This window comes from Salmo salar, chromosome 18 (genome assembly GCF_965601325.2).
Source record: "Salmo salar chromosome 18, fSalSal1, whole genome shotgun sequence".
NCBI lineage: Eukaryota > Metazoa > Chordata > Actinopteri > Salmoniformes > Salmonidae > Salmo > Salmo salar.
The window spans coordinates 63335206-63351309 of record NC_138308.1 but is presented as its reverse complement, the minus strand read 5'-3'; the positions used below and the strand labels follow the sequence as shown (position 1 = coordinate 63351309).

Genomic DNA, 16104 nt, shown 5'->3' with positions numbered 1-16104 from the left:
TTTCTTGTGGCGGTCCTCATGAGAGCCAGTTTCATCATAGCGCTTGATGGTTTTTGCAACTGCACTTGAAAAAACATTCAAAGTTCTTGAAATTTTCCGGATTTACTGACCTTTATGTCTTAAAGTAATGATGGACTGTCATTTCTCTTTGCTTATTTGAGCTGTTCTTGCCATAATATGGACTTATCCCTATTTGGTATACCACTCCTACCTTGTCACAACACAATTGATTGGCTCAAACGCAATAAGAGGTAAAGAAATTCCACATTAACTTTTAACAAGGCACACCTGTTTAATTGAAATGCATTCCAAGTGACTACCTCATGAAGCTGGTTGAGAGAATGCCAAGCGTGTGCAAAGCTGTCATCAAGGCAAAATCTATTTTGATTTGTTTAACACTTTTTTGGTTCCATATGTGTTATTTCATAGTTTTGATGTCTTCATGATGTAGAAAATAGTAAAAATGAAGAAAAAACCCTTGAATGAGTAGGTGTGTCCTAACTTTTGACTGGTACTGTGTTTTTTCCCCCTATATATTTTTTTTTCTCTCATTTTATCTGTTTAAGGTGTTTAGATTTTTTATTATTTGAACACACCATTGAAAATGTGGGTACCTTCAGGCGTTTGGAAATTGCTCCCAAGGATGAACCAGACTTGTGGAGGTCTACAATTATTTATTTGAGGTCTTGGCTGATTTCTTTTGATTTTCCCATGATGTCAAGCAAAGAGGCACTGAGTTTGAAGGTAGGCCTTGAAATACATCCACAGGTACACCTCCAATTGACTCAAATTATGTCAATTTGCCTAACAGAAACTTCAAAAGCCATGACATAATTTTCTGGAATTTTCCAAGCTGTTTAAAGGCACAGTCAACTTAGTGTATGTAAACTTCTGACCCACTGGAATTGTGATACAGTGAAAACAATGGAAACAATTGTTGGAAAAATGACTTGTCATTCACATAGTCGATGTCCAAACCGACTTGCCAAAACTATAGTTTGTTAACAAGAAATTTGTGGAATGGTTGAAAAACAAGTTTTAATGACTCCAACCTAAGTCTATGTTAACTTCTGACTTCAACTGTCGTTATTTTTACTATATTCTACATTGTAGAATAATAGTGAAGACATCAACACTATGAAATAACACATATTGAATCATGTAGCAACCAAAAAAGTGTTAAACAAATCAAAATAGATTTTAGATTTTATATTCTTCAAAGTAGCCACCCTTTGCCTTGATGACAGCTTTGCACACTCTTGGCTAATTGAGATAAAACAGTAATTCTGCTCATACATTATACATGTATGAACTACACATTGACACTTCCAGCCCAATGCAGGAAGTTTAAAAAATACTAACTAGTTGATAAAATTCTGGAGCATGTCTTAAAAGAGAGATTTGTATGTATCTCTCTTTACACTTCACAAGTACAGTGAGGGAAAAAAGTATTTGATCCCCTGCTGATTTTGTATGTTTGCCCACTTACAAAGAAATGATCAGTCTATAATTTTAATGGTAGGTTTATTTGAACAGTGAGAGACAGAATAACAACAAAAAAATCCAGAAAAACGCATGTCAAAAATGTTACAAAATTATTTGCATTTTAATGAGGGAAATAAGTATTTAACCCCTCTGCAAAACATGACTTAGTACTTGGAGGCAAAACCCTTGTTGGCAATCACAGAGGTCAGACGTTTCTTGAAGTTGGCCACCAGTTTTGCACACATCTCAGGAGGGATTTTGTCCCACTCCTCTTTGCAGATCTTCTATTTTTTCCCCTCACTGTATCTCTCCTGGACCTAGTTTGTCATCACATTTAGCCGACGCTCTTATCCAGAGCGACTTACAGTAGTGAATGCATACATTTTTTATTTTTTTCCTACTGGCCCCCCGTGGGAATTGAACCCACAACCCTGGCATTGCAAACACCATGCTCTACCAACTGAGCCACAGGGAAGGCTAATCAAAGTAATGTAGTGCAACGAGGCCCTAAATGTGATCTATCACATCACTAGACAAAGTCATCTAGGACTGGACCATAGTGTTTCTTGTCATTTTGCAGAAGGCTGACAGGGGCTGTCATAGGAACATTTAATTTACAGTCTGTAAGAACTTATGAAATATACAAAAGTGGGAACAAAACAGAACCTTGGGAGATTCTGTGTTAGTGGTGCATTTGGCTGAACAACAGTGACCCACCTTAACCTATTGTACCATTAGTAACACTTTTTATGATGGTTATAAATTCAAGAAAGTATGTATTCATAAATACAGTATCTATTTTATTACCTTTTTATGTTATTACTGCACATTAGGATAATAATTGTCTTTAATATAATATAATAATTATCCTTGCAAATGTGTTCACCAAAGACAAAACCAATATTTTAGGACAAATGTCCCCTACACTTCAGTGTTGCATTGATCAAACTTTAGCAATATTGGGCAATAGGAACCTGATGTACCTTAAAACTTGCTGAGTCTCAAATAGCCCCGTTCCTTTTAATAGCCAGCCAATGTCACACATTTCAGCAAATAAACACCTGTTTCAAATTAACGCTGGATCTAAAGGTTACTATGAATTGTTTACGAGGTTTAATGTTTGATTTGTTACATTAAATAATGCCATAATTTTTGAGTATTTACTGAAATCATCAATTTTTATCAGCTGTAAGACACTGCTAGCGCTGAGAACTGCTAGCTAACTGGCAAGCACAAAAACTATTTTGGGAGTACAGACCACTAGAAATTGGCAGATCGCCCTCTAGTAGTGAAAGTATTAACTTCCGGAAAGGCACAGTCGGAGGTCAATGAATATCCTGTCAAGGAAAAGTTGTATTTTATTTTATACAGGCATACTAAGACAAAATAAATGTGACACCGTGTGCAAATGATAACATATTAGTACAAGAAAAGCTGGTATTAACCTGTTGGGTCTAGGGGGCAGCATTTGCACGTCTGGATAAAAAAAATGTACCCGATTTAATCTGGTTACTAATCCTACCCAGTAACTACAATATGCATATACTTATTATATATGGATAGAAAACACTCTAAAGTTTCCAAAACTGTTTGAATGGTGTCTGTGAGTATAACAGAACTCATTTGGCAGGCAAAACCCTGAGACATTTTCTGACAGGAAGTGGATACCTGATGTGTTGTATTGACTTTAAACCTATCCCATTGAAAAACACAGGGGTTTAGGAATATTTTGGCACTTCCTATTGCTTCCACTAGATGTCACCAGCCTTTACAAAGTGTTTTGAGTCTTCTGGAGGGAGATCTGACCGAACAAGAGCCATGGAACGATGATGTCCCATTAGACACCTGGCGCGCTACTTCATGTTGGGTACCCTCGTTCCAATACGTTATAAAAGAGTATGCATTCGTCCACCTTGAATATTATTCATGTTCTGGTTAAAAAAGGCCCTAATGATTTATGCTATACAACGTTTGACATGTTTGAACGAACGGAAATATATTTTTTCCCCTCGTTCATGACGAGAAGTCCGGCTGGCTTACATCATGTGCTAACGAGACGGAGATTTTTGGACATAAATGATGAGCTTTTTTGAACAAAACTACATTCGTTATGGACCTGTGATACCTGGAAGTGACATCTGATGAAGAGAATCAAAGGTAATGGATTATTTACATAGTATTTTCGATTTTAGATCTCCCCAACATGACGTCTAGTCTGTATCGCAACGCGTATTTTTCTGGGCGCAGTGCTCAGATTATTGCAAAGTGTGATTTCCCAGTAAGGTTATTTTTAAATCTGGCAAGTTGATTGCGTTCAAAAGATGTAAATCTATAATTCTTTAAATGACAATATAATATTTTACCAATGTTTTCTAATTTTAATTATTTAATTTGTGACGCTGACTTGACTGCCGGTTATTGGAGGGAAACGATTTCCTCAACATCAATGCCATAGTAAAACGCTGTTTTTGGATATAAATATCAACTTGATAGAACTAAAAATGCATGCATTGTCTAACATAATGTCCTAGGAGTGTCATCTGATGGAGATTGTAAAAGGTTAGTGTATCATTTTAGCTGGTTTTATGGTTTTGGTGACCCTGTCTTTGACTTGACAAAACATTACACACAACTCTTGTAAATGTACTGTCCTAACATACTCTAAATTTATGCTTTCGCCGTAAAACCTTTTTGAAATCGTAAAACGTGGTTAGATTAAGGAGATGTTTATCTTTCAAATGGTGTAACATAGTTGTATTTTTGAAAAATTTGAATTTTGACATTTATTTGGATTCAAATTTGCCGCTCTTGAAATGCACCTGCTGTTGATGGAGTGCACCACGGGTGGCACGCTAGCGTCCCACCTAGCCCCAAGAGGTTAAACAATTAACTATACAAATGAGAAAGCTAAAATAGAAGACTGTCTCTAACAAGCACCTGTTGTGTTCCGTGATTTAAGCAAATAAATGCCTGGGCTATTAACTAAGTGTTTTGGTACTTGTTCTTGCCACAATTAGCATAGCAGTGCACCATGTCTTGTCCAAGGTTTCTGTGTAGCCAACTCTGCTCCTCAGCATTTTCTTTCAATGTACACAAGAGGCTGCTAGACACAAAGATAAACAATTCTCTCTGCATTATTTATTTGACATTTCATTGAAGAACCTCTCTAAATGTGGGCAATAACATGACAATGGCCAATACTACTTTATAGTGTTTTCAGTAGGCCTCCTATCATGCTCTTTATATTTCATTATGATACTTTGAAAAAGTTAGCATTTGTAATCATTGACATTTACTATTTAATATGAAGTCACAGTGAGGGATCAATGCATGACTCTAAAGACATCCTGGACATTAGCACATTAAGTTTGTTCCTCACTGTCAGTATGGGTTTCTAGTTCATTTGCATTCTGTCTCTATAAGGAGGAACAGCAGGCCTTATACATGCCTGTCCAAATTTCCAATCACATTTCAAAGTACCTGAGATTAAGATTATAACATCAACGTGTAACTAACATATTATAAATGCTTACAAAAGTCATTATAGATTTGAGAATGAAGTCGCTTCCTTTATCCATCGAAACATGTAAGTGCGCAGGGCACACTATTCAGGTCTTAGTAGCAAAACTCCACAAGTCCATTAAGGCCTCAGCCTTTTGTTTTGCTGAGAGGCATGCTGTTGAGACGTATCACAGCTATGGCCTATTCCATTTGAATGATGACATCCGTTTTCCTCAGGTTGAACCTTGTGATCAAATGAACATGTTGAGAACAATATGGATGAATCTGAAGGCATACAGTATGTGTAACATTTTGCTGCATTCTCAGTATCATCTTTCTCCCTCCTGGTTCCATTTCCTTTAGCTCTTTCCCCTAACACCCACCCTTTCAGTGTTCACCACAGGAGGCTTCTGAGGTGAGAAGGGCTCATAATAATGGCCGGAACTGAGCAAATGGAATGGCATCAAACACCTGGAAACCATGTGTTTGATGTATTTGATATTGTTCCACTGATTCCACGCCAGCCATTACCACGAGCCCGTTCTCCCCAATTAAGCTGCCACAAACTTACGCTGCCACAAACCTTCTGTGTCCACAGATCTGAAAAGATAATACTATATTATAATAATACCAGGTCCGTGTGGTGATGGAGAAGCACCTGAATGCTCACACAGTAGTCATTCATGTTTGTAAAAGATGACTTCAGAGCGCTCATAGGCAGGTTAAAGGAGACAGGCAAGCAGGTTCTCATTTCCGGGCCGCTACCAAGAATAGGTCATGGAATGGAATGCTTTAGTCATCTCTTCTGCCTTAAATGCTACTATTTCTCAATGGATTTGGAGTACATTGACAAGTTGACCACTTTTGTGAGAAGCCCCAGTTTTACAAGAGCGATGGCTTGCATTGAAATATGGAAAGGGAAAAAGTTATCTTATAAAATATTGACTCAAATACAGCCAAACCCCTGCTCAGGTAACTCATCTCATTCCAACTATTTCACAGCGTTATCATCGTACTGCTACAGATAACCATATTTCCAGGGGTATAGTCTGTAATAATCGTGTGACCACACATTTGTATTCCACTGTTATCTCTGTTTTTTAAATTGTACCTTTATTTAACTAGGCAAGTCAGTTGAGAACAAATTCTTATTTACAATGACGTCCTACCGGGTAACAGTGGGTTAACTGCCTTGTTCAGGGGCAGAGTGACCGATTTGTACCTTGTCAGCTCGGGGATTCGAGCCAGCAACCTTTCGGTTACTGGTCCAATGCTCTAACCACTAGGCTCGTAAAATAGGATAAGAGCGTCTGCTAAATGACTAAAATGTAAATGAACTCTATTCCACATCAAGTAACTGACGCAAGCAGTAAAATTTGATTTAAAAAATAAATAAATAAACACCTTATGGAACAGCGGGGACTATGAAGCAACACAAACATTGGCACAGACACATGCATACACACACACATGATAACATACACACTATACATACACATGGATTTAGTACAGTAGATATGTGGTAGTGGTGGAGTAGGGGCCTGAGGGCACACAGTGTGTTGTGAAATCTGTGAATGTATTGTAATGTTTTTAAAATTGTATAAACTGCCTTAATTTTGCTGGACCCCAGGAAGAGTAGCTGCTGCTTTTGAAGCAGCTAATGGGGATCCATAATAAATACAAACACAAACTTCTGCTCTGGTCTGCACTAGCTCTGGTCCAACTCTGGTCCTGGGCGTAGCTAGCTAGTTTGCATCAACTTCATGTAATTGTCAATAAAAGCCTTTGACACTTAAGAAATGCTTGTAATTATACTACAGTATTCCAAAGGAAATCTGACAAAAATATCTAAAGACACTGAAGCAGCAAACTTTGTGGAAATGAATATTTGTGTCATTCTAAAAACCTTTGGGCACAACTGTACACTACCATTCAAAAGTTTGGGGTCACTTAGAAATGTCCTTGTTTTTGAAAGAAAAGCTAATTTTTTTGTCCATTAAATTAACATACAATTAATTGATCAGAAATACAGTGTAGACATTGTTAATGTTGTAAATTATTATTGTAGTTGGAAATGGCAGATTTTTAATGGAATATCTACATAGGCGTACAGAGGCCCATTATCAGCAACCATCTCTCCTGTGTTCAATGGCACGTTGTGTTAGCTAATCCAAGTTTATAATTTTAAAAGGTTAATTGATCATTAGAAAACCCTTTTGCAATTATGTTAGCACAGCTGAATACTGTTGTGCTTATTAAAGAATAAATAAAACGGGCCTTCTTTAGACTAGTTGAGCATCTGGAGCATCAGCATTTGTGGGTTCGATTACAGGCTCAAAATTGCCAGAAACAAAGACCTTTCTTTTGAAACTCGTCAGTCTATTCTTGTTCTGAGAAATTGCCAAGAAACTGAAGATCACGTTCAATGCTGTGAACTACTCCCTTCACAGAACAGCACAAACTGGCCCTAACCAGAATAGAAAGAGGAGTGGGAGGCCCCGGTGCACAACTGAGCAATATCTGCCCCGTTGTCTTAAAGGACCCATTAAAGGACTATGCCAGTTCTGGACTTACTAGATTTACACATCTAGTTTTTCTGTATCTTTGTCAAGTAATGCAAGGGGAAGAAATGGCACAGCAGCCATTTTGGGAGGGGGTGTGGATTAAAAGAAAAAAAATTAAAAGAAAAAAAGCAGCTGTCATTTCATATTTTTAAATATAATTTTATAAAAAGTATTAAAACAAACACAGCCTCTTCCTCCCTCCCTCTGGTAACCAGAACCGTTTTATCCCATAGTTTGAGAAACAGACACCTCACAAGTCCTCAACTGGCAGCTTCATTAAATAGTACTCGCAAAACACCAGCCTCAACGTCAACAGTGAAGAGGCGAAGGCCAGCATTCAGGCAGATGTTAGAGGTGCTTTTTTACTGAAGAATGTGTTTGTTTCATATGATTCACATGTATTGTGTAATTGATGTGCATATACAGTTGAAGTCGGAAGTTTACATACACCTTAGCCAACTACATTTAAACTCAGTTTTTTCCCAATTCCTGACATTTAATCCCAGTAAAAATTCCCTGTCTTAGGTTAGTTAGGATCACCACTTTATTTTAAGAATGTGAAATATCAGAAAAATAGTAGAGAGAATGATTTATTTCAGCTTTTATTTCTTCTATTTGGTAGCATTGCCTTTAAATTGTTTAACTTGGGTCAAATGTTTCTGGTAGCCTTCCACAACCTTCCCACAATAAGTTGGGTGAATTTTGGCCCATTCCTCCTGACATAGCTGGTGTAACTGAGTCAAGTTTGTAGGCCTCCTTGCTCGCACACTCTTTTTCAGTTCTGCCCACAAATTTTCTATAGGATTAAGGTCAGGGCTTTGTGATGGCCACTCCAATACCTTGACTTGGTTGTCTTTAAGTCATTTTGCCACAGCTTTGGAAGTGTTTTTGGGGTCATTGTCCATTTGGAAGACCCATTTGCGACCAAGCTTTAACTTCCTGACTGATGTCTTGAGATGTTGCTTCAATATATATACATAATTTTCCATCCTCATGATGCCATCTATTTTGTAAAGTGCACCAGTCCCTCCTGCAACAAAGCACCCCAACAACATGATGCTGCCACCCATGTGCTTCACGGTTGGGATGGTGTTCTTCGGCTTGCAAGCCTCCCCCTTTTTCCTCCAAACATAACGATGGTCATTATGGCCAAACAGTTCTATTTGTTTTTCATCAGACCAGAGGACATTTCTCCAAAAAGAACGATCTTTGTCCCCATGTGCAGTTGCAAACCGTAGTCTGGCTTTCTTTTTTATGGTGATTTTGGAGCAGTGGCTTCTTCCTTGCTGAGCGGCCTTTCAATTTATGTCAATATAGGACTCGTTTTACTCTGGATATAGATACTTTTGTACCTGTTTCCTCCAGCATCTGGGATTGATTTGCACTTTTCGCACCAAAGTACGTTCATCTCTAGGAGACAGAACGCGTCTCCTTCCTGAGCGTTATGATGGCTGCGTGGTCCCATGGTGTTTATACTTATGTACTATTGTTTGTACAGATGAACGTGGTACCTTCAGGCATTTGGAAATTGCTCCCAAGGATGGTCCAGACTTGTGGAGGTCTGCAATTTCTTTTCTGATGTCTTGGCTGATTTATTTTGATTTTCCCATGATGTCAAGCAAAGAGGCACTGAGTTTGAAGGTAGGCCTTGAAATACATCCACAGGTACACCTCCAATTGACTCAAATGATGTCAATTAGCCTATCAGAAGCTTCCAAAGCCATGACATCATTTTCTGGAATATTCAAAGCTGTTTAAAGGCACAGTCAACTTAGTGTATGTAAACTTCTGACCCACTAGAATTGTAATACAGTGAGTTATAAGTGAAATAATCTGTCTGTAAACAATTGTTGGAAAAATTACTTGTCATGCACAAAGTAGATGTCCTAACCGACTTGCCAAAACTATAGTTTGTTAACAAGAAATTTGTGGAGTGGTTGAAAAATGAGTTTTAATGACTCCAACCTAAGTGTATGTAAACTTCCGACTTCAACTGTAGATATGTATAACATAATTCTTATTCATTGATTTGTGGGCCATGGTTCTGACGGACCTGCTCTGACTTGGAGCCAAGGCAAGGCCACTGGTACTATTCATCTGGCAATTACATAAACAATAGCTAACCTAACTTTAACATCTTCTGACAAAGCAACTGTCTTGATGATTCAGAGGTTGTTGATTCTGCTCACCCCAAGTCTTTAGTGTCACACTCCTAATGGAAACAATTACACTAGACAGTCCCTCCAGGATATCGTGGGAACTTTTTGTGATATTTGCAGGCAAAAATGCTTGATTTTGCTGCAGCAATTGTGATATTTTGCATGGCAATATGCAATGATTTTGTCCAATTTGTCACAAAAATGCGCTGACGTGGGAAAAGGTTTGGCTTGATTGAACCAAATTATGTGGTAAATGGGCAGTGATTGGTGAAAATTGCGAGTTCTCGCATAATATGCAGGAAATTGTTAATTTTGAAAAACAATTGGCAATTGCAGAATCCTAGAAGGACTGACTAGAGCAAATGACACCCTGGTGTGTGGTAAGTTCTTCGTATATATGCACCATTATGGTGAATTTCCACTAAGGATTTACCCTGGTGTTTTACTAAAAAGGCTCAGACTTTTGTTTTCCACTTCCACTGCCCGGCTCCAGAGAGTGACTCACTGGGCCATGGCCTCCGATGACTTGCTCTGACTTGGGACCAAGGCGAGGCCACTAGTACTTTTCAGCCAGCATTTAAATAACAATGGCTAACTGTGAACATGGGTTAACACCTTCCACAGTTAACACCTTCTCACAGAGCAACTGTATTGATGATGCAGGGTTCATTGGTTCTGCTCTTCTCAAGTCCTAAGTGTCAGCCCTAGCTATGGAAACTCAGTTCCAAAAAAATATCACAATACATTAACATAATCAGTGGCGACACACTGGTACTGCTAAAATTAGATATGTGAATGCCAAAGAGATTGAGGGGAAGGAGCTAGGGCCTATATGAACTGGGCCAGACTTACATTTCTCTTACGGCTTCCATTCTTTGTATGTACTGTGGAGGGCATTTGTAACCCCAACGCCTTCTCAATGTCTGTAAAAAAAAAAAATCCTCATAATAAAACTTCTTGCCATGGTACTACAGTGACATGACACTACAAGCATTTTGAATAATGGACAAGAGAAAGAAGGATGTGGTTTCTAATACTTTCCAGACAACAGCTCACAAACTCAGAGGGGCATTAAGAGTACCTGTGAGAATCTGGTCAATCTTTTCCACGACCATGTCGGCGTCCTCCTCAGAGAAGCACATGGGTGGTTTGAACTTGAGGACATTGCGATGAGGACCATCTGCACTTAGTAGGATGTGTTGTTCCTTCAGTCTGGGGAAACAGAGTTTGGAACTCCATATTTGTCCTAATGAAACAAGCATACTGCAATATCTGTTCTGGGTCTACAAGTCTCTAGTGGATCAATTACAATTAAGATTTTCAAGAGAAGATATGTTTCTTGACTTAAGACCATCCCCCAAGTGCTAAACTATGGTTTAGTTTACTATAGTACAGCCAACTATAGCCACGTTTACACTGGGGTTGAGACAATGGCTGTCAATGACGAGTATGTCCAAACGTTTACATAAACGGTGTTGTAACACTACAACTAGTAGGTGCACAACGATTTTTGGTCTTAATATGCTCATATAACAACTGCACGTAGTTCATGTGTGCTTCTGCATTGCTCAATTTATAAACTTTTATTCAGATCATTACAATACGACACATCACCGGTATCATGTGATGTTTGAAACCGAAACCAACATGGGTCTTAAAAATACTCACAGAACTTGATCCTAAAAAAATAAGTCGGAATCCATGGCAAATTGTGAATTAAAAACCTATTCTTGATTTGAAAATGTGCTATTTGATTTAACATGATTCTAATTGATAAAACATGCTTCTATGTGTGATTTACATGGCTTGATAAATGTGCAGACATTTTATAAACTGTGTTTAATCTCATTTTAAGAACTGACCATATGCTAAAATGCAGTATAAAAACGAAGTACGTTTTATAAATGTCTAAAAAGGGCCTAAATGAGTCACTCACTTGTAAATTATGTCCTGGGCTTCCGCTGTAGCAGGGGTCAGTTTCACCCGATCTCTCACAAGCTCCGCCCCAACAAACAGGCCACGACCCCTATTAGACATTACATCATCACAGTCTGACCCCTGACACACACAGAGCTTTTGTGAACCTCTGTCATGTTGAACGTGTTGTTACCAGCTGCATTTCTAAGAATCCTGAGGGCCCTCGGAGTGTGGTGTCAGGAAATGCACATGTAGCGAAATGCTTGTGCTTCTAGTTCCAACAGTGCAGTAATTTCTAACAAGTAATCTAACAATTCCCCAACAATTACCTAATACACACAAAGCTAAAGGGGTGAATGAGAATATGCACATATAAGTATATGGATGAGCGATGGCCGAGCAGCATAGGCAAGGTACAGTAGATAGTATAAAATACAGTATATACATGTGATATGAGTAATGTGAGATATGTGAACATTATTAAAGTGGCATTGTTTAAAGTGACTAGTGATCCATTTATTAAAGTGTCCGGTGATTGGGTCTCAATGTAGGCAGCAGCCTCTCTGAGTTAGTGATTGCTGTTTAGCAGTCTGATGGCCTTGAGACAGAAGTTGTTTTTCAAACTCTCGGTCCCAGCTTTGATGAACCTGTACTGACCTCGCCTTCTGGATGATAGCGGTATGAACAGGCAGTGGCTCGGGTGGTTGTTGTCCTTGATGATCTTTTTGGCCTTCCTGTGACATCGGGTGCTGTAGGTGTCATGGAGGGCAGGTAGTTTGCCGCCCGGTGATGCGTTGTGCAGACCGCACTACCCTCTGGAGAGCCTTGCGGTTGAGGGCGGTGCAGTTGCTGTACCAGGCTGACCATTGGTACTAAGATAAGGACCCTGGGACTAAACACCTCCCTCTGCAACTGGATCCTGGACTTCCTGACGGGCCGCACCCAGGTGGTAAGGATAGGTATCTACACATCCGCCACGCTAATCCTCAACACAGGGGCCCCTCAGGGGTGCGTGCTCAGTCCCCTCTTGTACTCGCTGTTCACTCATGACTGCACAGACAGGCACGACTCAAACACCATCATTAAGTTTGCCGATGACACAGTGGTAGGCCTGATCACCAACAACGACGAGACAGCCTATAGGGAGGTCAGAGACCTGGCCGGGTGGTGCCAGGACAACAACCTCTCCCTCAATGTGATCAAGACAAAGGAGATGATTGTGGACTACAGGAAAAGGAGGACCGAGCATGCCCCCATTCTCATCGACGGGGCTGTAGTGGACAGGTTGACAGCTTCAAGTTCCTTGGTGTCCACATCACCAACAAACTAACATGGTCCAAGCACACCAAGACAGTCGTGAAGAGGGCACGATAAAACCTATTCCCCCTCAGGATACTGAAAAGATTTGGCATGGGTCCTCAGATCCTCAAAAGCTGTTTTTCAGTCTCTTGGTCTCAGCTTTGATGCACCTGTACTGACCTTGACTTCTGGACAATAGAGGGGTGAACAGAACGTGGCTCGGGTGGCTGATGTTCTTGATGATCTTCTTGGATTTCCTGTGACAGTGGGTGCCGAAGATGTCCAGGGCTGGCAGTGCGGTGATGCGTTGTGCTGACCGCACCACCCTCTGGAAAGCCCTGCAGTTATGGACAGTGCAGTGTGTGTGTGTGTGTGTGTGTGTGTGTGTGTGTGTGACCTGATATCCCCCACCAGTGGATGCTTCTCCTTCTGCTGCTCCAACAGTCGCGTCAGGTAGCCCCCCACCCGCAGCGCGTTGCCTTGGAGATCCTCTTTCTCAATCACGTCCAGCACAGCAAGGCCAATGGCACAGGACACAGGGTTACCGCCAAACTGGGAAATCCAAGTTGCAGAAAACAGTCAGGTCATGTACAACTGGAAGACAAATCGGCTGGGAATTGGCCAAATTAGCTAAATTTCACCTATTTACATTTATACTGAGTATATAAAACATTAAGGACACCTGCTCTTTCCATGACATAGACTGACTAGGTGAATCAAGGTGAAAGCTATGATACCTTATTGATGCCACTTGTTAAATCCAATTCAATCAGTGTTGTTGAAGGGGAGGAGACAGGTCAAATAAGGATTTTTAAGCCTTGAAATAATTGAGACATGGATTGTGTATGTGTGTCATTCAGAGGGTGAATGGGAAAGACAAAATATTTAGGTGCCTTTGTACAGGGTATCGTAGTGTCAAGAACTGCAACACTGCTGGGTTTTTCACGCCCAACAGTTTCCTGTGTGTATCAAGAATGGTCAACCACCCAAAGGACATCCAGCCAACTTGACACAACTGTGGGAAGCATTGAAGTCAACATGGGCCAACATCCCTGTGGAATGCTTTCGACACCTTGTAGAATCCATGCCCCGATGAATTGAGGCTGTTCTGAGGGCCGGGGGGGGGACGACGACTCAATTTTAGGAAGGTGTTCCTAATGTTTTGTACACCCAGTGTATTTACAATTAGTTAGCTTCACTCTTTTGATGGCTACCTTCTTGCCTCCAAGCATGAAGGAAGGAGTGTTTGGTAGCTAGCAAAAGAGTGAAGCTAACTAATTGTAAATACAGTGTACAAACATTAGGAACAGTTAAGTTAACGTTTGACGATTTATGTAACCACTTGGTTGCTAATCCTCTTACCGTGTTGAAGTACTCCATGCCAGAGTTCTTGAAGGCCTCTGCTACCTCTCTTGTGGTGACCACACATGACATGGGGTGCCCGTTGCCGATGGGTTTGCCCATGGTGACAATGTCAGGCACAAAGTCTTCTCCCTGTAGCTGGAAGGCCCAGAAGTGGGTGCCAACACGGCCAAATCCCACCTGCACCTCGTCAGCGATGAATAGGCCACCAGCCCGGTGAACATGTCTGTGGGGGAGAGGAACAGTGCAGTGGTATGGAAGTACTCGTGCACACACACACACTGCTGCAATTTTTCAGCTACAAAACAACAAATGTATTTACTTGCAACACAAAAATACATCTAATTAAAAGTTGCCTCTTGTGCTCTTTCCTAAATAACAATAATGTAAATGTTAGCCAATTCCCACCAAAAAGTTATAAGATTGCCAATCAGATCACAATGCATCTTATAACACCCAATTTCAGTGTGGCGATGGTCCAATCGCAATCCAAAAATAGCAGGTGTAAATGGGGTCTTATAGTGAGTAAATGCAGTCTCTTGGTACATACTGTGCCACTTTCTGGAAGTAGCCTGCAGGGGGAATGACTTGCCCACCACAACTCTGCAGCGACTCTGCAATAAAAGCAGCAACCTGCACAAGAGAAGAGCACATCAGACCCAACACCATGTCTCCCCTTATGTCAACACACACAGATAGGGGAAAGACTTGTCCCAGGTAGTGTCCCAGGTCTATGAACCTGTGAATTCCTCTCTTCCCTTTTTCATAACAGTGGAGTCTCACTTTTTGGCTAACATTTAGCCACTCCCAGCCAAGAAGAAAACAATCTCACTAAGCCTTAAAGCTCAATAGCAACAAGATGAAAAATATATGGTTAAAGGGATAAGATGAGACTGCATCATACAGCAAAAGGTCCATTAGGCCAGCTTGTCTTCTGGGAGAATTGCATTGTAATCCATCCATTTCCATCTCTTTGCCTTCTTGGGCTGCCATCACTTCCATCTTGCTACTGAACTGGGAATGATTGATGTCAGAAAGTAAAGATGGGACCTTCCATTGGATTTGGCTGTGGATCTCCCAGGTTTTTCCTGGAACAGAGGGTTAACCTGTTGGGTCTAGGGGGCAGCATTTGCACGTCTGGATAAAAAAAATGTACCCGATTTAATCTGGTTACTAATCCTACCCAGTAACTAGAATATGCATATACTTATTATATATGGATAGAAAACACTCTAAAGTTTCCAAAACTGTTTGAATGGTGTCTGTGAGTATAACAGAACTCATTTGGCAGGCAAAACCCTGAGACATTTTCTGACAGGAAGTGGATACCTGATGTGTTGTATTGACTTTAAACCTCTCCCATTGAAAAACACAGGGGTTTAGGAATATTTTGGCACTTCCTATTGCTTCCACTAGATGTCACCAGCCTTTACAAAGTGTTTTGAGTCTTCTGGAGGGAGATCTGACCGAACAAGAGCCATGGAACGGTGATGTCCCATTAGACACCTGGCGCGCTACTTCATGTTGGGTACCCTCGTTCCAATACGTTATAAAAGGCTATGCATTCGTCCACCTTGAATATTATTCATGTTCTGGTTAAAAAAGGCCCTAATGATTTATGCTATACAACGTTTGACATGTTTGAACGAACGGAAATATATTTTTTCCCCTCGTTCATGACGAGAAGTCCGGCTGGCTTACATCATGTGCTAACGAGACGGAGATTTTTGGACATAAATGATGAGCTTTTTTGAACAAAACTACATTCGTTATGGACCTGTGATACCTGGAAGTGACATCTGATGAAGAGAATCAAA

The 16104-nt window shown here is 40.4% G+C and overlaps 1 protein-coding gene across 1 annotated transcript in view; it reads right to left on the bottom strand.

Moving 5' to 3' along the window:
* Window positions 1-4603: 4603 nt before the first annotated feature.
* Window positions 4604-16104, bottom strand: part of etnppl (ethanolamine-phosphate phospho-lyase) — a 34352-nt gene continuing 22851 nt past the window's right edge. Inside the window, exons 7-13 of the mRNA XM_014155455.3 lie at window positions 14838-14920; window positions 14288-14513; window positions 13323-13477; window positions 11646-11735; window positions 10791-10921; window positions 10562-10632; window positions 4604-5230 (exon numbers count right to left, since the gene is read on the bottom strand). Coding sequence (XP_014010930.1) covers window positions 5126-5230; window positions 10562-10632; window positions 10791-10921; window positions 11646-11735; window positions 13323-13477; window positions 14288-14513; window positions 14838-14920 — 861 coding nt within the window. The 3' untranslated portion in view covers window positions 4604-5125. The remainder of the gene's footprint in view (window positions 5231-10561; window positions 10633-10790; window positions 10922-11645; window positions 11736-13322; window positions 13478-14287; window positions 14514-14837; window positions 14921-16104) is intronic.